The sequence below is a fragment of the Amphibalanus amphitrite genome, unplaced genomic scaffold, assembly GCF_019059575.1.
Source record: "Amphibalanus amphitrite isolate SeventyFive unplaced genomic scaffold, NRLGWU_Aamphi_draft 000223F_arrow, whole genome shotgun sequence".
NCBI classification, from domain to species: Eukaryota; Metazoa; Arthropoda; class Thecostraca; order Balanomorpha; family Balanidae; genus Amphibalanus; species Amphibalanus amphitrite.
In genome coordinates this window covers 768,397-792,702 of record NW_024881718.1, presented here as the reverse complement: position 1 = coordinate 792,702, position 24,306 = coordinate 768,397, and the positions used below count along the sequence as shown (strand labels likewise).

The 24,306-nt window shown below is 49.3% G+C and overlaps 1 protein-coding gene across 1 annotated transcript in view; it reads right to left on the bottom strand.

Moving 5' to 3' along the window:
* Nucleotides 1-2,091: 2,091 nt before the first annotated feature.
* The window catches only part of LOC122385553 (locomotion-related protein Hikaru genki-like), a gene marked incomplete at its 3' end in the record, with an annotated part of 234,824 nt that continues 212,609 nt past the window's right edge, over nt 2,092-24,306 (bottom strand). Inside the window, exons 6-10 of the mRNA XM_043373899.1 lie at nt 12,349-12,522; nt 5,746-5,880; nt 3,767-3,910; nt 3,386-3,595; nt 2,092-2,262 (exon numbers count right to left, since the gene is read on the bottom strand). Coding sequence (XP_043229834.1) covers nt 2,092-2,262; nt 3,386-3,595; nt 3,767-3,910; nt 5,746-5,880; nt 12,349-12,522 — 834 coding nt within the window. The remainder of the gene's footprint in view (nt 2,263-3,385; nt 3,596-3,766; nt 3,911-5,745; nt 5,881-12,348; nt 12,523-24,306) is intronic.

The window sequence follows — 24,306 nt, the reverse complement described above, 5'->3', positions numbered from 1 at the left end:
GTACTACGACGAAATGGCTGCAATATGACGAATATCGTGCCGCGATTCAATATATGAATGCACTATTGCACTATGCCGTACTGTCGAAATCGCCTGCACTATTTCTGAAATGTGTGCACTGCCGCCCAAATTGGGCGTCTTCATTAAACTCATCAAAATTTAACCCTATTAGTGGCAGGCTCCTGGTTACCCCTATTAGTGGCAGGGGGGCTGTTTACGACCCCCCCCCCCCTGATATCTCGAGATCATAACGGGCCGATTTTCAAAATTCAAACGGCATTCGATTTCGCTCAACGTGATCTACATTTCTAAAAAATAAAAAATAAAAAATGTCAATAGGGGGGGGGGGGTGGAGGGGAGTAAAAACGGGCAAATTGCAGACACATTTTAGACTGTTTATCACGGCCAGGTTTCTGAACCAATCTTAACGCAACTTTTGCCGATCGATAGAGAATGAACCAGGAATTCACATGGATCCTAAAAATATGCATTTTCAAAAATCATAGGCGGATACAGATCTTTGAGATTGGGGGTACACAAAAAGTACAGTAAATAAGGTTTTTGTTGGTAGTGTTTCTAAAAAGGGTGGTAATGGTCTTGTTATGTTACAATTTTCTTATGAAACAACGACTAAATTGTATTGGTCATGCATAGGCAGTGTCAGGGCACCTATGTTGGGAGGTAAAACATAACCCCCCCCCCCTTTTGGACGCCTGGATCCGCCTACTATAGCAAAAACGTGTCAAAAGAGGATGCACAATAGCTTTGTATATGTTATCACATGATACCTTTCATTCGCTGTTCGTAAAACTGGTGCATACAGTTATAATGCATCAGCATCGTGATCTTCGTCCAAATGACTCGACGAATAGGACCCCCCAATTCCCAGTGCTCTGGAGCCGCCCCTGGTTAAGTTATGAACTTGAAATTTTCCGGGAATGTGCCCAATTTAGTTTTAGGAAAAGTCAGAAAATTTCAGCATCGTAGCTTCAGCGGTTTCGGAGATATTCCCGAAAAAAACCTGAGGGGTGGATAAAAACAACCCCCCCTGCCACTAATAGGGTTAACGAAGTTCAAAGGCGCCGAATTCACTTGCAGATTAACTAAATTGCTTTGCGGTACGCCGAATACCAATGCATACGACGAAGCGATGCACTCTGGCGAAACTGAAATCAAAACTACTGAAAATGAATGCATTACCTTTTAAATTGCTTGCTCTGTTTCGGAGCCGTGTGCACTATTACTGAATTTCATGCACTCGGCCGAAGTAGCGGCCGAGTGCATGGTTGCACTATTTCTGGGCTGTGTGCACTTTTTCTATATTTGGCCGTAAAAAGGTGTACATAGATTGGTAGGGCTCATGGAGCAATGGTAGGGCCCACATCAAGATTAGTAGGGCTTGTGCGCTACCAATGCAAAGGTGCATCAGGATAGCAAAAATGACTAAATCATTATGGCTGATTTTAATCAGTGCCTAATCTTGTTTGCCTCAAGCAAGCAAGATTCCTCTCTTGCGTGACTTTGACCTTGGGGCAGCCTTGTATCGTAACGTCACGCACCACAAATAGGGCCAGATAAGCCTCAAATGAAAAAACACATTTTGGAATTTAGTGTGCAAGATATACGAAAAAGTGCAAAGTTGAGGTCGGTTTTGCCCGATCGGACGGTAAATAAATTTGTATGCGGTAACCCGTCGAAAAATAACGATTTTTCGCAAAAATGACCTTGACCTTTGACCTCGATCGGCAATTTTGTTGACTATGACGCGTCCTTGTGTGATGGCTCTTGGTTTGGTGCCATTTTGAGCCCAATCAGACGGTAAAGAAAGAAGTATCGTATTATTGTTTATAGCCACAAATATTTTCACCCTTATAGGTGCAAATATTTGGCAAAAAATACGCTATCTTGGGAACCAGCGAGTCAAGTACTATCGGTTCGCATAGATTTGTGAAGTTTTGAGCTCAACGCTGAATACGAATACGAATACGAATACGAGGAGATGAGGACTACGAATACGATGGACATGCTCTATGATAGCTCGCCGAGCGGCCGCAGTGGGCCGCGCATCAGTGGCGCCCAGCGGGCACTCACAGGCGGGCGTGGGCTGCGACCAGATGCCGGTGGGCGTGCACCGGCTGCTGGCGTTGCCCTGCATCACGTGGTTGGCGTTGCAGAAGTACTCGACCGTGTCGTTGACGGCAGTACCGCCTGAGCGCACCGCGTACCCGTGCAGCGGCGTGCCGGGCTCCGGGCAGGAGACGGCTGCCGACCGGCCGGACGGTCAGACACTGGGCGGACAGACGGGCACTGGGCGGACAGACGGACAGACGGACAGACACTGGGCGGACAGACGGACAGACGGACAGACGCTGGGCGGACAGACGGACAGACACTGGGCGGACAGACGGACACTGGACGGATAGACGGACAGACACTGGGCGGACAGACGGACAGACACTGGGCGGACAGACAGACACTGGGCGGACAGACGGACAGACACTGGGCGGACAGACAGACGGACACTGGGCGGACAGACGGACACTGGGCGGACAGACGGACACTGGGCGGACAGACGGACACTGGGCGGACAGACGGACACTGGGCGGACAGACGGACAGACACTGGGCGGACAGACGGACAGACACTGGGCGGACAGACAGACACTGGGCGGACAGACGGACAGACACTGGGCGGACAGACAGACGGACACTGGGCGGACAGACGGACACTGGGCGGACAAACGGACAGACACTGGGCGGGCAGACGGTCAGACACTGGGCGGACAGACGGACAGACAGACGGACACTGGGCGGACAGACGGACAGACGCTGGGCGGACAGACGGACAGACACTGGACGGACAGACACTGGGCGGACAGACAGACAGACGCTGGGCGGACAGACGGACAGACACTGGACGGACAGACACTGGGCGGACAGACGGACAGACACTGGACGGACAGACGCTGGGCGGACAGACGGTCAGACACTGGACGGACAGACAGTCAGACACTGGGCGGACAGACGGACACTGGGCGGACAGACAGTCAGACACTGGGCGGACAGACGGACAGACACTGGGCAGACAGACGGACAGACGGACAGACACTGGGCGGACAGACGGACAGACGGACAGACGCTGGGCGGACAGACGGACAGACACTGGGCGGACAGACAGACAGACGGACACTGGGCGGACAGACGGTCAAACACTGGGCGGACAGACGGACACTGGGCGGACAGACGGACAGACTGACACGGGGACTGGCTGAGTGTTCCCTCCACTTCCCAGTATCCCACCCCCTCCCCCATTCCCCAGTGTCCCCTCCACTTCCAAGTGTCCTCCCCAGTGTGCCATCCCCTCGGCAGTGTGTGCTGTTCCCCACCTCGGCAGGTGGGCGGCGGTCGGCTCCAGTGTCCGCTCTGGCGGCATTTGATGACGCGCGGTCCGGCCAGCCGATAGCCGGCCGGACACCGGAACACGGCCCGGCTGCCGCTGGTCAGATTCACAGAGGTGAGCAGCACGCGCCGGTCGGCGAGCACCAGCAGCGGACACTGCACCGTGTGACACTGCGGCAGGGGGCCCGACCACCGACCTGCAGCCGGCGCCGGGCAGCGTCACACCTTAACGCACACACACACACACACATACACACACTGACTGACTGACTGACTGACTGACTGACTGACTGACTGACTGACTGACTGACTGACTGACTGACTGACTGACTGACTGAGCGAGTCGGGCGGCGGTGACGGCTACTGACCGTTGGCCAGGCAGGTTACCGAGGCGGCGCCCGACAGCTGGTGGCCCGCCGGACAGGTGAACGTCACGGTCTGTCCCAGACGAGCAGACGAGGTGGAGGCCAGCCGCAGCGAGCCGGTCTCCGTCACCGGAGGACACTCCACCGCTACCGACACACGGTCAGCAGGTCACAGAGCGCAGCCGCCGCACCTCACCGGCGCGCGCGGCTGGTGCCAGTGTCACCGCGCAGCTGGGACTCAAGCATCAGACTGCAACGCCGGGCGCCGCTGAAAATCATAAATTTGTTTCGAGCAGCGTCGCTTTATGGGTTCGCGCTGAGAAAAGAAAGGTGTCACACTCACAGTTTATCCTTAGGTACAGGGACTGGGGACAAGGAAAATCAGCGGAGGCGTTTGATCTGAGGAAAATGGTTCTGATATGACACACCCTACTCCCGGCCTCCCAGCACGGCGCGGGTTAAGAAATACATGTATGAAAGAAATACATGGATGTATTTTTTAGTTTAGCACGTTAACCCTCGCCCATGTAGGGCGAGGGTTAACCCCCCCCCCTGGGCCCTGGCTGGTGCAACCCCCCTGAGGTTTTTCTTAGCTACACGCCGAACCGTTTCAGATAGCCTGCTCAAATTTTCAGTACCCTTTGGGACATCCTTTGCGCAACTTTTGGTAAAAAAAAATTGTCAAGGTCATGTCAGGTCACGGAGTTATGACGTCATAAAGGGAACAACCTCCGGCCAGATTTACGCTAAATTGGAGATTGCTTCACATTGGTATAAATGCCGTCTGACCTGACACACTGATGGATTGTTTTAGAATCACAACTGGCCGATTTGACATTGGCACAATGTCCGTTGACATTTTGAAGGTTACTAAAGGTCAAGGTAAGGTCAGTGACCTCGGTTCACCTGTAATGAGGTCTTGCACTTGTATGCCTTTTCGGGGTATTTTGATGCCCTGAATTCGAATTTGCATTCCATTTCAGGCATCGTCGGTTGTTTCTTGTAGTTCATTTTGGGTCAGGGTCAGGTCAGTGACGTCACACGCCTGACGTGACCCAATGCACAAATGACCTTGCAGACTTCCGATGCTCCCAACGCATCATTTTTAGAGTTATGACATCGAAATATACGCCAAACGATAGAGAATTGATCAAGGATCACGATAGTGAAGGTTTCAAGTCGACATCTCTTACCGTTTTGCCGATCGGCGCGGAAATTTGAAAAAGTTAGATTTTTCCGAAAATTTGACCTTTGACCGGTCATAAGTAGGTCAAATGTTGACCTAGGACCAAAAAATATACCACCAATCGCGAGATCTCGTTGAGAGCAATCCGTTGGTCTTTTCCGCTAAGCTCTACGACGCTCTATTTTCAAACGCCAGGGGGGGGCGCACCAACCCCCCCTGCATGGGCGAAGGTGGCAAAACACCGTTTACGGGCGAGGGTTAAGGAGAGGTTCATCGGCCTTTCCTTCGCATTCAACTCAAAACTGGACGCACTGTCGTCACTGCACTCTCAAGAGCCCTAAATTTGAATATATAACCTACACCTACTTATTTCTGAACTGTCCCTGGTCGGTTATCTGGAATCCCTCCAATTCCAGATTACAGGATTGCATTTCAGGGGTGTCTTGGTTTCAACGCGGCCACCCGCAACTCGCTTCGATGCTCAGTTTCGGAAATAATTTTTGTGAGGAGTGAGTGCTGAACCACCACCCCCTTCGTCAATGATGTTCGGCTGGAAGGTCAGTCAGGCGCATTCGAAAAGATCACTGGCAACCATCAGCACCTACACTAAGCATGTCGAATGCACCAAAAAGCCAAAGTATTAAGTAGGTACCAGCAAAGCAGCACCTCGTAGTTATCACTTTGAACCTCCCGCCTCTGACGTCCCTGTGCCCCTGTGTACAGTTGTGTGATGTCCGGTCACCTGCCCTCCCTGTGTGCCAGCTGACCTCCCTGTGTGCGGTGTCCGGTCACCCACCTCTGACCTCCAGGCGGACGGTGTTGTAGGCGCCGTCCGGCGAGCGGCACGTCAGGTTACCGGTGTCCGCCGCACTGGCGTAGTACACCGACAGCCGGTACTTCCAGTCGCGCTCGTCGGCCGCGATCGCCCAGCCTGCGCGCACACGCGCCACCACCTCAGCCGACTGCCGACTCTGTCTCTGTCTCTGTCTCTGTCTCTGTCTCTGTCTCTGTCTCTGTCTCTGTCTCTGTCTCTGTCTCTGTCTCTGTCTCTGTCTCTGTCTCTGTCTCTGTCTCTGTCTCTGTCTCTGTCTCTGTCTCTGTCTCTGTCTCTGTCTCTGTCTCTGTCTCTCTCTCTCTCTCTCTCTCTCTCTCTCTCTCTCTCTCTCTCTCTCTCTCTCTCTCTCTCTCTCTCTCTCTCTCTCTCTCTCTCTCTCACTTTCTCACTCTCTCTCGGGTAATACGCTCTAAAAGCAAACTTCCTCGTCCGGTGCTGGGACCAATCTTATAAACGCCTTGGAATGGGCATTGGCTAAAGGAAACGGCTATTACGTGCAAAATTGTTTTCACGCATTTAAGTCCAGCGTATATTGACGGGATCCCAGCGCCCGATTTCATAAAGTTCGGTAGGACTAGGTAGTGTCTTCGTTTGCAGCAGCGCGAATTCTACGTCCAAAGAAATTACACCCTCCATAGAAGTGGGCGACTATTGGAATGGGAGAGCATATTTTGAATCAATTGTGTGCTTGATGCTTCCGTTTGTTTTGGACTATATTTTACACATCTACTGCAGAGTGCTGGTTATCACTATAAATATCATCTAAAGCCGTGAAGAGAATAGCACTCCCTTTATAAGATTGGGCCAGTGTAGTCGCGCCCCGCGAGCTCGGCTTCACCGCTCGGCCGCTACGGGCCGAGGAAATCGGTCCTCGCCTGAGGGCAGGACGGAGGTCAGGGAGGGAGCGCGGGGTCAGCCAGGTATCGCCTGCGCCTGGTGCCGAGCGGTTGCCCCTCATTCCCCTCCCTTCCCCTCTCCGACCCTCCCTACCTCGGTGGCGGATTCCGCCAAGTTATCGACTCGCCTACGGTGGGAGAGCCAAACCAGGGGACATACTTTTTAGACACACCGTACACAATACACATTGCACAGGCCTCCGAGATCACATACTAGCCATTGCGAGCTCTACGCAGACCCCGGAGGTCCCACGCTAATCTTTAACCCTCGCCAGGCGAGGGCCTTTTCCGTAACATGGACGGCGAGGGGGGGGGGGGGGTTGGTACGACCCCCCTCGCGATTGGCTCCTATGGCACTTAGAAACGCCAAATTTACAGGGTAGGTGGGTCCATAGAAGATCTCGCCCCTGTGAAAGTTTGGTGACTAAGTCAATATTTAGGGGGGTTTGGGGTATGAGTGCAAAAATTTTGCTAAAACATGTCAAAGGTTTTTCGCTTATAACTTTTTACCTAGTAACGATAGAGCAAAAATAAAAGCACCAGTGAACTCAGGACGTCCGTGCGCATCGAATGATATACTTTGTTACCAATTTAACCCGCGCCCCGTAGGGCTACCGGCGGACCCTACCACCCGTAGGGGGGGGGGGGGCGTTTCGGCCCCCCTAAGATCTCGGAAAGTTACCGGCCGATTTTCAAAATTCAAACGGCGTTCGATAGCCCCACCCGGGAACTACCTTGTGACCAAATTTCATTGACCTAGGTCAAACCGATGACGTCACAGGTCAGGTCAAAGGTCAGATTTTCACCGTTCACAGGCATTTCAAGGAATGTGTTGTCAAATCGAGTAAATTGGTAATTTATTGAAAACCATCGATAATACATTGTTCGTCAAACACATACTTTGCTATCTGAGGTCACTGATACCAGGTCAGGTCACAGCGAGGTCAGGTCACCGGGGGTCACATTATGAAAGTTTCGTGTGATGCATGTTTTATGGTCCATTTTACATGACAAATGCGATCATGTGGGTCAGGCAGCCTTTGGGGCCAGCCTAGGTCACGCTTTGGTGAAGGTCAGGTCAAGGTCAGGTCAAATTAGGTCAAATTTCAAAGTTGATATTTTTGCATAAAATGGGTATCGATTCGATGCAGCTCGTCACGGGGAGTCTAATGGTGGTCTTTGTTTGTTTTTTTTTCTACGAGGTCTAGAATTGCCAAAAATTGCGTTTGAAAATTTGACGTCATCATTTTTGAACAGTTTATTTCGCTATAACTTGGCCAAAAAACGAGGTATCGATCTGAAATTTGGTATGTAGATAGAAGACGGTAGGTACTATCACATATATTCCGGTTTTTTTCGAAACTCAAAAAACTTTTTGGATTTTTAGGCTAATATATAAAAAATGCTTTTTTGATTTTTGGGTCAAAACTCGAAAATTTCAAAAATCCGAGATAGCAGTTGTCAATTCTACACCTTTTATGTCTTGATCATTTTTCTGTATCTTCAAAGCTGTAGGTCTGACAGGTCTTCTCGCGAAGGTCTTTTTTCGGTCGAAAATGACAGAACATGACGTCATTCTGACGTCATTTGTGGCCAAACTATCATAGCCTCTGGAAAAATTTTTGGTCACAATGTGTAAAATTGATGCGCCCGGAGGGGTCCTGAAAGTTTGGTGGCGATATCTTTAGCCGTTTAGGAGATATCGACCGAAAAGGACAGGGGGAGGCCGTTTCGGCCCCCCCTACGGGAGGCGGGTTGTGAACTCTGGAATCAAGTTGCCGCTAAGCTAGTCCAATTTTACCCTGACCTTGTACCGGTTTTTGTGACCTGGTGACCTGACCTGAAAAGACTGGGACTTCAAATTTTCAGGAAAGGTGCGAAAATGTTGCCCCAGAGGGTATGCCAAATTTGGCGGCGCGGAACCAAGCCGGCATACGGGGTCACCACTAGGCTTCTGAGCTGCACAGCACCAACCCATGAGGTCGTACCTTAGTGTCGTAGAGCCACGCTCATTTGGCAGGCCCCACTGACCACTGCCGAAGAGGGTCTCATGCCAGCCAATGCTGGGCCTACGAGAGCTTCAAGAAAACCCACGCTGATATTCCATATAAGTAAGAGTACAGGGTGTCCACGTCAAAAGTGTACCCAGACTTTTCTCCGTATTTTATCTTAAAAACATCACACTCACAAACAACTGCCCTCGTTTGAGAGTCTAGGCAATGGCAAAACATTTGCTATGCTTTTTAACTGTGCTCGGCACTCTGCTGACCAGCGCGTGCCGTCTAGAGCAACTGCTCTATATGAGCCCCTTTGCTTCGGGCCACCGCCGGCAGACAGACCGTGGCATGTGAAATCCCACAATGGGGATCCCACTGGGGATCCCACCGCCTAGAAAAAGTTCAGACCATGCCTCTGCACAGCAAGAAAGTAATGGTTTAGGTGGCAATGAGGCATGGAGCAGTGGCGGCGGAAGCAGGGGGGCAAGGGGGGCAGCTGCACCCTAAAGCTATGGAAAGGGGCGCCTCGAAAATCTGTAGAGGAGGCAGGAAGTTAAGAGGTGCGGCAGCCATAAAGCTGAGCAGTGCGACACCGCAACTGATAAAGGCACTTGTGACACGAAGAGGGTGGCAATGACGTGGGAAAAGTATCTTTTGATATGCTGAAGAGTGGAGAGCATCCTTATCTGAAACAAAGGCAGATGCTGCCGACCCTGTCGAATATAATCTTGCCAGGCGATAAAGGCTAGGAGGGCGCAGCTACTCGAGAAGCGCGCCATGCGGAAGAGGGGCGCGTGCATGCGAAAGAGGGGCGCCTGTGTGTAGGACGAAAAAGAAACATTTATGGAGAAGTCTTTGAAGGCGATAGCCTCCGAACGCCAACACGAACATATGAGGGCTTATAGCGTTGCAGGCTCCATGCGACAAAAAGGGGCGCCTGATGGCCGATATGCGAGAGGAAATTAGGTAGTTTGTGTAACATTTATCGGGGGCGGTTTGCCGTTTACAACATATGAATGTTAAGGGAGGTCCGAGATTGGGGCCTGTAAAATTGCACTGTCCGTATGGGCGATTCATTGACCTCTATACTTACCTATTATAGAGGCTATTATAGAGGTCAATGGGGCGGTTACACCCCTAGTGCTAGGGCGTATTTTGCGTTTTTTTTTACTGGGGAGATTATTATGACCAGGAATAGCACTCTGCAAACTTCTATGGGCTTGGGCGCCTGTATAGGGGCGAAACTGATTTTCCAGTGCAGGGACGGCCATCGGCATTGTGGGGCGGCATTCATTCCACTGGGGCGTCTGCCAGTGTTGAAGGGCGGTATTCATTTCAATGGGGCGCCCGTTGGTGTTGATGGGCGACATGTATCACCTGGGGCGCCTATCGGAGATTGGGGCGGCATTAATTTCACTGAGGTGCCTATCGGCGTTGACGGGTGGTATTTATTCATCCGGGGCGCTTATCGGTGGTATAGGCCGGCATTCGCTTCACTGAGGTGCCTATCGGTGTTTTAAAGGGACCCTCCCACCTTCAAAAACGTTAATGAATTGGCATGGAAGTGATGTCGCTCGGTTCAGAAAGAGCAAAAATGAATATCTACCAAATTTCATCGAAAAATATTCACCGGTTTTCAAGATATTAGACTTTTACTTTTGTGACTTTTGTTTACTTTTTGGGATCTCCGCTGTTCCTAGCGACTTTATTTGAAAGTGCGGCATTTGTTGCGCGCAAAGCAGCATATACCACCGCGTGCTGCCAAACGTTTTAGTAAAAGATTTAAAAATCGTTAGATCTCCGCTGACGTCACAAATTCTAAGGGGGCATACCAATGCATTAGCCCCTTAGAATCTGAAAACTGCAAGTTTGAAATTCCATATCTCCGAATCAAAGCATTTTTCGATGTTGTGATTGCCCAAACCGGTATTTTCAGGCCATGGCCACCAATTTGGCTATCTCAACTCAAAACTAATGTTAAGGTGGGAGGGTCCCTTTAAGGCGGCAGTAAATCCACTGGTGTCTGGGGCGCCTACCGGCGTCGAAAGGCGACATTCATAATTCATTTCACTGGGAGCCTGGGAGGCATATTGGTGTTGATGTGTAACATTCATTCTCCTGGGGCGCCCGGCAATGAGGGGGCGGCATTTATTCCGTTCCCCTGGGATGGGCCCCTATCGGTGTGGAGGAAACGTCTCTTCACTGTTTGTGTTACTACAACCGTGTATATGGCAAGGGGCGCCCAGCGGGAAGGGGCGCTTCAATATCGTTTGCACCCCTATCCTAGAATACCTTCCGCCGCCACTGGCATGGAGGGGGCATTATCGGGCCCTTCTTTTTCGAAGATGACAGGGGAGAGACAAACACAACACCGTAACGCTAGAACGTTACGTCTCGGCGGCACTGGAACCATTCTGGCGAGAGCTGAAGCGGAGACGCGAGATCCGTCGCCATCAAGAATGGTTTCAACAGGACGGGGCGCCGCCTCATACCGCCAAACGGTCGCTGGAATTCCTGGAGGAGCACTTTCCTGACCGCCACATCAGCTTGAAAAGCGCGGTGGAATGGGCTCCCCACTCGCCCGACCTCAGCCCTCTGTAGACTTATTCTTGCGGGGCTTTCTCAAGGACTGTGTGTACACCGGCAATCCAGGGTCGACCCAGGAGTTGAAAGACGCCATCAGCGACGAGATCCGTCGCCTTCCTTCTCACATGGTTGACCAAGCGATCACCCACATCCAGACGGTCCATTTGCCGGCGGTGGCCCGACGCAAAGGGGCTCATATAGAGCAGTTGCTCTAGACGGCACGCGCTGGTCAGCAGAGTGCCGAGCACAGTTGAAAAGCATAGCAAATGTTTTGCCATTGCCTTGGCTCTCAAACAAGGGCAATTGTTCATGAGTGTGATGTTTTTAAGATAAAATATGGAGAAAAGTCTGGGTACACTTTTGACGTGGACACCCGGTATATCTCACATCCGACCATACTCGTAAACCGGTGCCAGCGACGCTGACCGCCAAATTGACAGAATGCGAAACTGAGACCACTCATGAGTGATATTTACTTCCTTTGATGGCGAAAGACTTTTTTTAAATGAGAAAATGAAACATACAGAAAGTTTTTGTAGGACTTTTGTTCGATCTGCAAAGGTGGGGCCAAAAGATAGTATGGCCCCACCTTTTAAAACCAAATGGGCCATGGCCACCGTGCCCCCCCCCCCTGGGACCGCCTATGCTGGGCCATGATCCATCCATATGCTCGTCTTACCCCAACGAGTATGATCGTAGCACTCCCATCATAGTTTGCGGGATTACTGGTTTGCGCTGAACAGGCTGCATAGAACAGCTGTTTGTACATACTTTGTGACTGTCACATGAATATGATGTGTATTGTGTAACTATATTAGACATATGAAGTAATGCATTATGTAGTCAATAACCTTGTACTGTATCATGCCAATATGTTTTGTCCCTATATGATGGAATGTTCAATAAATTGAATTGAAAAAGTGACAGGTTTTTGGATGGGAGAGGCTGACAAGGATGCCACAGAACTTGCGGGAAACAGCGGACGCATGGGCATCCCAAGTGAGGTGCTGGTCAAAAATGACCCCTAGATTTCGTGCCTGTTGGCAAGGGGCTGCAGTTGCAGTGGTGGGTGGGGTAGGTCTTACCGGTGGGGTAGGCGCGCCCGCTGGCCGACCACAGCCAGGTGGGGTTGCCGCGGGTGCGCAGCAGCAGACAGTCCAGGTGGACGATGGAGCCCGGGTAGGCCACCAGCCGACCGTCCGCCGACGGCTGCACCGAGCCCGTCGGCACGTGGTGCACGATTGTCGGGGCGCTGGCCTCTGCTCAGACACAGCCACAGCAGCGTCCGGTCAGCCACACCATCCGATCCGCCGCGGCCGGTCCCGGTAACTCAGTCGGTAGTGGTACAGCGTTGGACTCCGCGTGGTCCTCAGAACATTCCCGGTTATAACAGTCCGGGTTCGAAGCGCAACGGGCGCTTGAAGTTTATGGGCCTCCTGACAGGTATGGCTTCGGTTGGTGGCAGGCCGTAGCCAGGCGAAGTCAGTGAGGGTACCTGCCGTGCTCGGCTATGTGCGCACGTTAAACTTTACCCTCAACATTCTGCCACAGAGCCGGAATGGCGCGATGGGAGGGTAGAGGGCAGGGTCAACGCAACAAACTTCCCTTAGCGGGGGCCGGGGGCATCAAAGTCTAGTCGGAAAATCTGGCACTCCCCGGAGTGACGTAACGTCGGGGATGACCGACGGCACCTTGCCCTGAAAGATACGGCGGAACGGCTGTTTTTTTAATAATTAAAAATACTTTCGTGCGGTTATCCCGCGACCACCTAGGGGGGGTCGGATCCGACCCCCCCCCCCTCCGCTTTTCTTGAATAACTCATGAACCACTTACGCTATCAACTTGAAACTTGGCATTCCTTCTCCCCCATCAATTTGACGTCTCCTGTGTAATTAAAAAAAAAAAATCCAAAATGTTTTGAGATATATCGATTTTAGTGATGTAACTACATGGCATTTTCAGTCAAAAAGTGGTAAATGTTAAACAAAATCGCCAAAAATCGAGGTTTAAAGCAAATTGTAAATTAAGGACATGAATAGACGTAGCTCAACGAGTTCCTTAAGATGGCTATCTCAGATTTTCCATAAAATGTGTTTTTCACCCCTAAAAATTCAAAAAACTATGTTTTTGGAAAACAGCTTGTTGTCACCGACCGCTGCTGAGCGGTACCCGCCGAGTCGCCGGCCGGCCCGCGCGGCTGCCGAGCCGGCCGCTGCGGCCACGTGGCGCCCGAGGCGTGTCTGACCTGGTGAGGTCATGCGCGGGGAGCGCGCTGATTGGTCGCTGGTGTCCCGCGCCGCGGGGCACCAGCGAGCTGATCTCGGGCGGGTTCAGTCTGTGTATGCGTGTAACGCGGTCTGTTGGGGGTACGGAGTGAAGCTGGATTCTGGAGTGAATTGTGAGAAGTGACAATAAATATCCAGTGGTTGAACTCAGTGACTGTGAGAGAAGTGAGGGACGGAAGTGACGGAAGTGCGAGGAGTGACGGCAGGCCACTTACGCGTGTGACTGTGACCCGTCCTACTTCCGGGGACCTCGGCTTTTCTCCCCTCGTTGGGGTGTGTGAGGGGGCGGCCACCGGTGTTTCGCCAGCGAAAACCAAGGTCCGAGGGCTTAACTCTTTTCCCGCGTTTCGCCATCGAGACCGGGGAAAGGGGCCTCTTTCCATACAAGGGGCGCGGCCAGTCGGCTTCGGCCAACCTCGCCATCGAGGCGTCGAAGTATCGGTAGATCTGTCTGCTCACGGCGCCCTCGCCACTGAGGAGCCTCGATCAGGCAGCGACTGTCGCCTTCCTCACCAATCCTGTCCCAATTTCGACCTCCTAATCCCCCTCAGCCAGTCACAAAACACGAGTGTTGGCAGTGCATGTAAACCAGAGGACATCGTGGCGACAAGCTAATAAACTCCAAAATTTTGGGACTTTCCAAAAAACCGGAATATACGAGGTGTGGCTAAAAAGAAACCGGACTGCTCGTGCTGGCCATAAAGTAGGGGGCCCGAAGACTAGCGAGACACTTGACATTAATCTTGGTCATATTGTGGTGATGTGTGCCAAATGGCATCTCCATATCGCTATTATTCTTCTTTCCACAGATCTTTGTTTTATCGATGTTCGGCGGCCTTGTCACCGCCAGGCTTCTACAATGAGCTTCGAAAAAAGGAAGGAACATGACGTTCCTTGCCAGACTCAACAGAGACGCTGAATCTGTTCAAGGTTTTAATGTTATGTTAGGTCATATGTCACATGCAAGTGTTTGAATGGGTTACGAGGTTCAGCACTGGTCGTGAGGATGTCGGTGATGACCCCAAGGTCTGGAGGTCCATCAACGTTCGCGCGCATGTCGAAGTCGAGGGTGGAGACGACATTGATCGTCTTTTTCGATCATAGGGGATTCGTTCACCGTCAGTTCGTGCTGAAGGTGTACCGCAGTCGACTAGCATTTCTACAAGGAAGACCCGGGACGCCTCATTTCACGAGTCAGGCGCACCAAGTGGAATTTCTGGGAAGCCAAGATCTGGGTGCTCCATCACGACAACGCTCCCGTGCATTCTGCCATTAGCGTCAAACCGTTCTTTGCCAAAAAGCAGGTCGTGGTGCTCAAGCACCCTCTTATTTGTCAGACCTACCTCCCTGTGACTTTTGGCTGTTCTTTTAAATGAAAAAGGTTGTCAAGGGAACCCATTTTGAATCGGTCGAGGACATCCAGACCAGTGACCAGAGTCAGCGTCATCGATAAAACAAAGAGCTGTGGAAAGGAGAATAATAGTGATATCATATAATAGTGATATAGTTCAACTATTCTTTATTTTTCACCCCCAAATTGTAAAAATAGCTCCAACATGCATAGGGCATGGTGACGTCATAAGCATTTTTGTGAATTAGAGGCACTTCTGAACATCGCATGTGAACACATATGGCACCATTAGATTCCTGGGACAAAGCTCGCCTAGAAAACTGCATTTTTATGTCAGAAATAAAAAGTTGAAAAATTGACTTTTTTCTTAGCCCTCGTTTAGTTATTTTTTTTCTAAGCCGCCGCCCATGAATAGACGACCTCCGGTGCCCCCTATACACACACCAAAGATCACTCCTCCTCAACGCGGCGCGAACAATCATACCAAACTTCGAAAACATTTCCTACAAATGCAAGCTTAGTGCACTCCTATTCGGCCATGATCTTACTGAGAACCAGGGAATCAGCATAACACATCATCTCCATGCATACATTGTACATACTCAACGCTTCAACACGCACACACAGCAATAACACACACACACATACCCACACACACACACTACACGACATCGTACCCGATTGTTGCTGCCCGGGGCCCGGACACCTGTGACTATGTCCGGAGGGCTGCTCGGCGGGCTGCTGGCGGGGCCGTCGTGACCTGTTGCCAGGTGGTTTTATTTTGCACTTAATTTTCGTGTTAATCTTTCATTTTTTGTGCGTTTATTTGTGTTTATGTTTTGTAGGAAAGGCGCTTTGATTTAAGCATTTTGCTTTTGCGCCGATCCGTGATTATTTTCTCCGATGTTTCTTGTTCTTGGTTTCCACCTCTCGCTCTGGTTTAGGTATATATGCATAATACCTATGTTATTGCAAACACGCAGTGGCATTATGGGTCTCCTTCATGACATTTCGTCTCCACATGTCTATATCACATTGTATACAAATATACAGACAAAAACAGTGCGGGGATGAACTGTGACAGCATGAAAACGTATAAAGTTATTGTAATATAAAATGCGTGGTCAATTGTGTCAGTTCAGTAAGAATCAAAGAAAAATTGTTATCCCTATCGTTACGGCTCAGCTTCTTTCGAAGCTTGATTAGAATCCGGATCAGCGGTAAGGGATTACGGGTGTTTCCATGGGCAGCCTAAGCCCTTACGAGGCACTGATCCGGATCAGTGATGCCCATGAAAACCTTACCTTACCTACACTTATCGGGATTTAGAAAGGCACTATACGCCTGAAGGTCCCGATCTCGTCGAGTAGGTTCTGGATACACTAGGTTAAATCTTGGGTTGGCACTGAGTAATGGATGGTCTGCCAGTGCTGGTCGAGTCGGGATTTGAACTGGGTTAGGGTCTCAGCGAGGACCACATGACGGGGAAGGGCGTTCCAGTCATTGATGGCTCGTACGCAGAGTGCGTTCCTCCGCACACGAGACGCTGCTTGAGGTTTCGCCAGCTTCCAGCCGTGCCCTCGAGTTGTAGTCATTGAGCTCCTCGCCAAAAAGTCATCAGGGTCCAGGTCGACTCCCGCGTGTAGCAGCTGGTAGATCGTCAGCATGTCTCCGCGCCGTCTTCTGTAGTAGAGCGAAGGTAACTTGAGTTTCTGGAGACGCTGAGGATATGGCAGGTTCCTGATACCTGACACCAGCTTGGTTGCTCGTCTCTGGATGCGTTCTAACAGCCTCTGATCGTGTCTGTTGAACGGTCCCCATGAAACGTTGCCATACTCGAGGAGTGGACGTACAAGAGACTTGTAGAGCAGCGTCAGAGTCTGTTCATCAAGGTGAGCGAACGACCTCCGAATCACGGCCAGGACCTGGGTGGCCTTGGAAGCTGCAGATGCTGCCTGTTTTCTAAACTTGAGGGATGAGTCGATAAAGACACCCAGATCTTTCTCTTCACTGGCAGATTTGAGACGTTTACCTCTGATTGTGTAGTGGTGCTCCTGGTTATTTGGGCCGATGTGCAAACTCTTGCATTTTGCTTCGTTGAATGGCAGTTGCCATCTATCGGACCATTCAACTACTGAGTTGATATCCTGTTGGAGATCCTGAATCTGGGATGGCTTAGATACACTGCGATAAACTTTTGTATCATCAGCGAATATCTCGATTGATGAGGTCACCACATCTGGAATGTCGTTGATGTACACCAGGAATAACAGTGGGCCAAGGACAGAGCCCTGCGGCACCCCACTAGTGACCGGTGACCACTGGGAGTGGCAGCCCCCCACCAAAACCTGTTGTTTGCGTCCCGAAAGAAAGGCTGCAATCCATCTCAGCAGGTTTCCTTCAACACCATAGGCCCAGAGTTTTCTGAGCAGGCGCTGGTGAGGCACTGCGTCAAACGCCTTCCTGAAATCCAGGTAAATGGTGTCAAGGGGCTCACCATCCTCAATAAGTCGGCTCCACTCGTCAATCGTCTCCAGTAGCTGGGTGGAACAGGATCGCCTGGGGCGAAAGCCATGCTGGTGTCTGGATATTTGATTAGTCTCGTTCAGAAAGTTCATCATCTGGTCGCGCACAATGGATTCCAGCACCTTGCAGATTATTGAAGTCAGACTGATGGGCCTGTAGTTTTCGGGTAGACTCTTGCATCCTTTCTTGTAGATTGGAATGACAGTCCCGAGCCTCCAGTCCTCAGGGAGACAGCCTGAATCCAGTGACTGCTGGAACAGTGTGGCCAGTGGGACAGCAATAGCACCAGCAGTCTCAACCAGCACCCGGCTGGGGACACCATCTGGGCCAGGAGAACTGGTTATGTTCAGCTGCTTCAGCTTCTGGTGGAAAACGGGGTAAAAGATTTGCGGAGGAAGATATGCGCAGGCAAAGATTTGCGGACGAAGATTTGCGTAGACTAAGAAATGCGTGCACGATAAAATGTAGACGAAGATTTGCGGACGAAGATACGCCGGGACGAAGATTTGCGGACGAGGATATGCGCAAACGAAGATTTGCGGACGAAGCTATGCGCAGACGAAGAAATGCGGACGAAGATTTGCCTAGACGAAGAAATGCGTGGACAAAAAAAAATGCTTGACGAAGAAATGCGCCGACAAAGAAATGCGGAAACGAATAAATGCGCTACGAATATTTGCGCTTACGAAGAAATGCGAGACGAAGTAATGCGACACGGATAAATGCGCCGACGAAGATTTGCAGACGAGGAATTGCGCAACGAAGAAGTGCCATACGAAAATTTGTCCGGTTACGCCCATGGTCCGCCGAGGCGCTGGCCATGGTTATTCGGCATGCGGCCCGGCACACCATCTCCCAGCTCCCTGCAGCCGGCGGCCACGGTTGTACTTGCCATACTTACATACGACGGCCACGGAACAGGGACTCGTCGACCTGGACCGTTTGGCCCGCGCCACCCATTCCAGGGGCGTCCTGGAGGTCAGCCGTCGTCACTTCGCGCACTGCTTAGGTTCCTGTCGCCTTACACCAGCGTGGCGATATTAACTACGCTCAGGCTCTTGACCATTGCATACATGATCCACATGACGGCACGCTTCGACAGCTTGGCGTTAGGACCAGACTTGTAAACGATTCAAAAAAATTCAATCAATTCAATCACGACTCACTTGATGAAATGACCGATTCAATCATAACTCAATCAAACAGTCTGATTTTCCAAGCGATTCAATCACGACTCATGGACCTTGTGATTCAACTCAATCACGACTCATCCCATTTTCAGTGATTCAGAGAATGACTCAACTCATGATTTAACTCAACGCGATTCAATCAAGATGTTATATAAAATATATACATATGTGATATCAATTTAAGACATTTTTGGAAACTGATACCAAACAGATACCAACCAAATACACTAGGAGAATACCAAAAAACATAGAAAAGTACTAAATCTATACTGAACTCTCAACAAAGTTGTAGATATTTATATAAATACGGTGGAAAGATGATAATTGAAGTGCAGAAAACACAAGTTCTGTTACAAATGAAGCTACCAGAAGACTTATAAAAATTCATTTATCTGCTTGGCGCTTGCAAAAGGAAACATGCAAAATTGCACAGAACACTACCACATATTATCAGCATCATCGAAAAGGACCAAACTTTGCAAATCAATTGTGATACCCAAACTAAAATAGCTGGTGATCAGCGATTCAAAAAAAATATTGATTGATACTTTATCAAGCAGTGGTAAAGCCGGTAAAGATTACACGGACTAGACATTTTCGGCGTGCTACAAGTTTTCTTTACTATCAAGAATACGGAATATCGACACATACGAAGCTATTCAATAGTTACATAATATAAATTGAATGCTCTCATGATAAAACTACCTCAACCATCCATATCTTCAATGACAAAATAACAATTCCAAGCCCGCCCCACGACACCAAACTTCATACGCGGCGGAGCTCAAGCTGAGTTGCACTTTGTAAAGGCCTGGCTACACTACGCGTTTTCTGCGTGCGTTTTTTGCTTTTGCGAGTTTGCGTGATTTGCATCACAGTGTATATTTGCATAATATGGTTCTAGAAAGAAACGATATTATGTTTTGTTTTTGTTATATTTTTTTATTTTTTTTTAATTATTAAATTATTATAAAAGGTTTTATTAACTTTTATATAATATACGCAAACATGCAAGCTCGCAAAAAACGCACGCAGAACACGCGTAGTGTAGCAAGGCCTTTAGTACTGAAGTACGCATGCGCGGCATGCGCTAAGTGGGCAGCCATCTTTAATTTAGCAGCAGAACATGGATTACTAACTATATAAAATACATAGTTTATATTTTCAGATTCAATTAAGCATATTTATGCATGCGTGTAAAACAGTTTTTTATTCTGCCCAATTCATTACAGAAAAAAATATCCAACAGTAAAAATCTAAATTGGTTTGGCAATATGTATTTAGCCCGGCACTAGGTAGTTGCAGCGTATATTGACGCAGCTGCGACATAAAAGCGTACCTATTTTGCGTGGTTTGCATGTGGCAAATATTGCGAGCAGTCTGGCAAATCTCTAATCCGAATTTAGCATCGAATGCAAAACTGTTAGCGGTCCTCAAAACTAGAAGGTGAAGAACACCAAACGGATAAAGATCAAACTTTTGCATCCCGGCCAAAATTGCCGGGTTAACTGTCCCACCGCTCGAGACTGGCACTAGGCTGGCCGAGCAAAAAAAAAAAATTGTTGAGCTATGAAAACAATAGTTTTTGGGTGATGGTGGAGGTGATGGGAAGGTGGCTGTTTTTTAATACCTAGTAGGGTATGTATCTGCTTTTTGCCATTGTATCTTTACTTTTGTGTAATTGGGAGCCACCACGGCAATATGTGACAGATCCATCAATGCTCATAAGCCAAGGCCTATTCCAATTATTTACGTTGATAGGTAAACGCTGATTCTGCTGGGAAATGTAAAGTGAGTGAGAAGACCATGGGTTAGATCAAGCAATTTATGACCCTTAGCCCAAAATCAAATCAGTAACTAAGGTTACCAAATTATAATGTGAACATGCATTGTGTATTCATCAATATACTCACAAATGTCCTGATGAAACAGGGTATTGAAAATATAAAGATTAACATGATATCTAAAACATGTGTGTTGAACTGTTGAGCAATGTGCGCCTGCTTACTGCTACTGTTAACTTGGTTACTATACTGATTTTAAGGCACTGGAAAGAAACTTAACATTCATTTTTCATCTTTATGCATTGACATTTATGTATATTTTGTGTTTACAGTTTGATTAAAACCTAAAACAATTTTTTATGTTTTTCAATTATGATAGCTGTGCGCATTTATAATATTGACAAAATACCTAAAAATTTTGCAGTGCATTGTGTGTGACTATGATGCAAATGCCACATATATTTCTACATAATATAGTACTAAATATGGTCATAACCTCAATTTCCAACACATGGTGATTGAATCATTTTGTTAATTCAATCAACTTGAATCGATGAGTTGCCGATTCAATCACTTGCAGTTGCCATGTGTGACCGATTCAATCAGGATTCATATGGTGACAAGAGGTGATTCAACCGACTCAATCACAGTGAGTCGGCATTTTCAAGCGATTCATGAGAATCGATTCAATCAGAGTTGAATCGCTTACAAGTCTGGTTAGGACGGCCCTATAGCCTTGGGACGGCCGGTCCGGTTAAGGCTGGCGAACCAGGTCATCGCGCTGTCTCCTCCGATCGGCCCCAGTCCGTGCTGCTGTGAGAGCTGTTTACGGCAGACCTGGCAACGATACTGTGGCTTAGGCCTTAGGGCCATTCCTCAACCGCCGGATGACAGTCGCCACATTCCCTTCACAGTCCGGGCGCGCCGGGTTAAACCCGACTTCGCGGCAAACGCCCCAGAACTCGCCCACGCAGAGGTTGGGGGCCTGCTGATTTGGGGCGGGTATTAGTCCCTGATCTCTGCAGTATCGGAGGGCTGCCTCCTCGGTCGCCAGAATCTCACACATCGTATAATCGTCGGATTCCGCGGCCCCGCCATGGCTTCTACGTTATAGCACAACATGGATTCTCCCGCCATCAGCTCGTAAACATTCGGTAAGCAGAAGACTTGCAATGCAAGAATACTAATAAGTTTGCTAAATGCAATATAATGCCTTCTTTGCACAAAGTTCTTAGATTTTATTTAGTTAATTAGTTTATTTAGGGGAAACCGGGATTAGACGGACCACGGGGTAAAACGGACCACCAGCCTTTTCGGCTGAACTGCTGCTGCCATCTGTTACACGATACGCTAACTACCTTTGTTTTCCTTCGCGTCAGTCGCCATCTTGGGCCTGCGGGGCCAGGACGCCGGGATTTAGAGCTTTTGAGTAAAAATGTGTTTTTCGTCACGCTGATCTAAGGAAAGGGGTCAAGAAATAATAAAATGTAAGCGCATTTTGTCGTTCTGAGTCTGTCTGAGTCGATCGGAATCGATTTGAGTCGGTCTGAGTTAGTTTGAGTCGTTCTGAGTCTATCTGAGTCTGTGTGAGTCGATCTGAATCGGTTTGAGTCGGTCGAGAAGTATGAGTCTGCCTGAGTTTGTCTGAGTCTTTCTGAGTCTGAGTCGATCGGAATCGATGAAGCCGATGCACAATGTCTCGGGAACCGTGGGGAAAGCAGGGGCCAATCGCCCCCCCCCCCCTAAAAAACACAACAAAAAGTTTGAGTCGCTCTGAGTCTACCTGAGTCGTTCTGAATCTGTCAGTAGGTCTGAGTCGATCTGAATCGGTTTGATTCGTTTGAGTCGGTTTGAGTCTGAGTCAGTCTGAGTATCTGAATAGGATTGAGTCGGTAGAGTCGGTTTGAGTTGGTTGAGTAGGTTTGAGTCTTCCTTAGTCTGTCTGAATGGTTCGGAGTCTGTGCGAGTCGATCGGAATCGATTTGAGCCGGATGAGCCTGTCTGAGTCAGTTTGAGTCGTTCTGAGTCTATCTGAGTCGGTCTGAGTCTATCTAAATCGGTTTGAGTCGGTCGAGTCAGTTTGAGTCTGCCTGAGTCTGACCGGTGTTGACTGGTCCACGGTTTATCTAATGGCAACTTCATCCGACAACTGGGACTCGTTCTTGAGGATATATACGCTCATCTTCTTAAATTTTGTCGCTCCCGTCCGGCGAATCAAAATGCGTAATCAGCCCGTAAATGCGTAATCAACAGTTGGGGCAACTGTCTCAGCTGACACTCGTTCACTCAGGGGGATGTCGTCCCGGTTCTCTCCATGTATTATTCGCCAATCAGCTTAACACTACCAGTGACGTCACTGGTGGACAGCCAATCGGGGCCGTCCGGGCCCGTAAAAGGCCAGACGCAGACGTTTTCAGAAAAGCGTAAGCCGTATAGATACAGTCGCGGATGGAGTTTTGCTGTGATTCGGCTCTCCAAGAGTGCGTCAGCGGACCAGGACCCGGATAAAGGTCATAGTGAACCGGCATCTGATTAAATCCGCTCACGGGTTAAGCCCGGTTCTGACTGCCGAAACCGATCGGAGCGGATGGTAAGCGAATGGTGATCGTATGGTGAGCGTGGCTGGCGGAAAAATATAAAAATCGCTAGGCCCGATACGATCTGGCAACTGGTAGATCGTATCGTGCGGATCGTGTGGGAGTCTGCGTCCGCCATTACTGCCGGCGGCGATAGATAAGAGCGAAATAAATACTTTTCACGCTTGAAGAGGCGTTAGATGTAGCTTAAAAGTATCAGTATCAGTGTATTTAAAAACCTTCCACATGGTGGCTATTCAGGCTTTCCGTCATACATTACCACACTCACACACTAAGAACACCATTGGTAGGAATATAAGTGGCTAAAACGATCTGACATTAAACGAGATTTTAAAAACATGAGGGATTAAACACAAACGGCCCTAAAAGCGCCGTAGAAATACACTTTAACCCTATTCCTGGCGGGCTCCGCCGCGTATTTGGAAATTCCGACCTCTGTAGTAGAAAACCACTTCCTTGGTAGGGGAAACTACTGCTGTCTGCTACCATTTGCACTGCATGTGTCGCTACAGTTGCGACATCAATGCACAGCACATACATAGGATAAACATAATATAGGTAGAAGGTAGGTACAAACATATAACTACAAGGTGCAACTGGTCTGGAAGGTCGTAACGGGGTGTAAGGAGTAACGGCAGCGTTCCGCGTCGCTATTTTTTTAACTTAACCCTCGCATGTGTGCGGCGTTTGCCAGCTTCTAATGTGTAGGGGGGGGGGGGTCGGTTGGACCCCCCCCCCCCCTTGCCGTTTGGCCCCTGATCGAGCTAGGGCTTCGCGGAAAAAACGAGCGTGTTGCCCGTGACGAGAGGAAGCCGATGCTACCCAATTTTAAGGTCCTAGGTCATTGGTTGACCTTCCAGGTCAGGTCAATGACCCAAAGTCGGGAAAATCGGGACCTGTTAGAAAGTCGTAAAGTGTGGCTGCTAAGGGGTTTTTCGGGGTGCTGATCACGAATATCGTGTTAGTTTTGATCACAGATGATGTCTTGAAGCATTTAGACCAGGTCGGGTCAGGTCAGGTCAGGTCAACCAGTAGGCGTCGTGACGGGTATTCGTAGTACGTGTCAACCGCCTCTGACAGCTTCGTAGCATGTTACGAAGTCACCAAAACTACTTCGTAAATGTTCAAATGGTTGCTAAATTCGAATTCAGCTCCAAAAACTAGCCTAGAAACATGTAAAACTCGAAAAAGTGACCCGAGGTCACCCGAGGTCACCAAAGGTCAATGACCTGACCTGACCTTCAGGTGACCTTGACACACACGGGAGTAACATCAAATCACATGTTTGAACGTTTGAAACCACGAAAAGC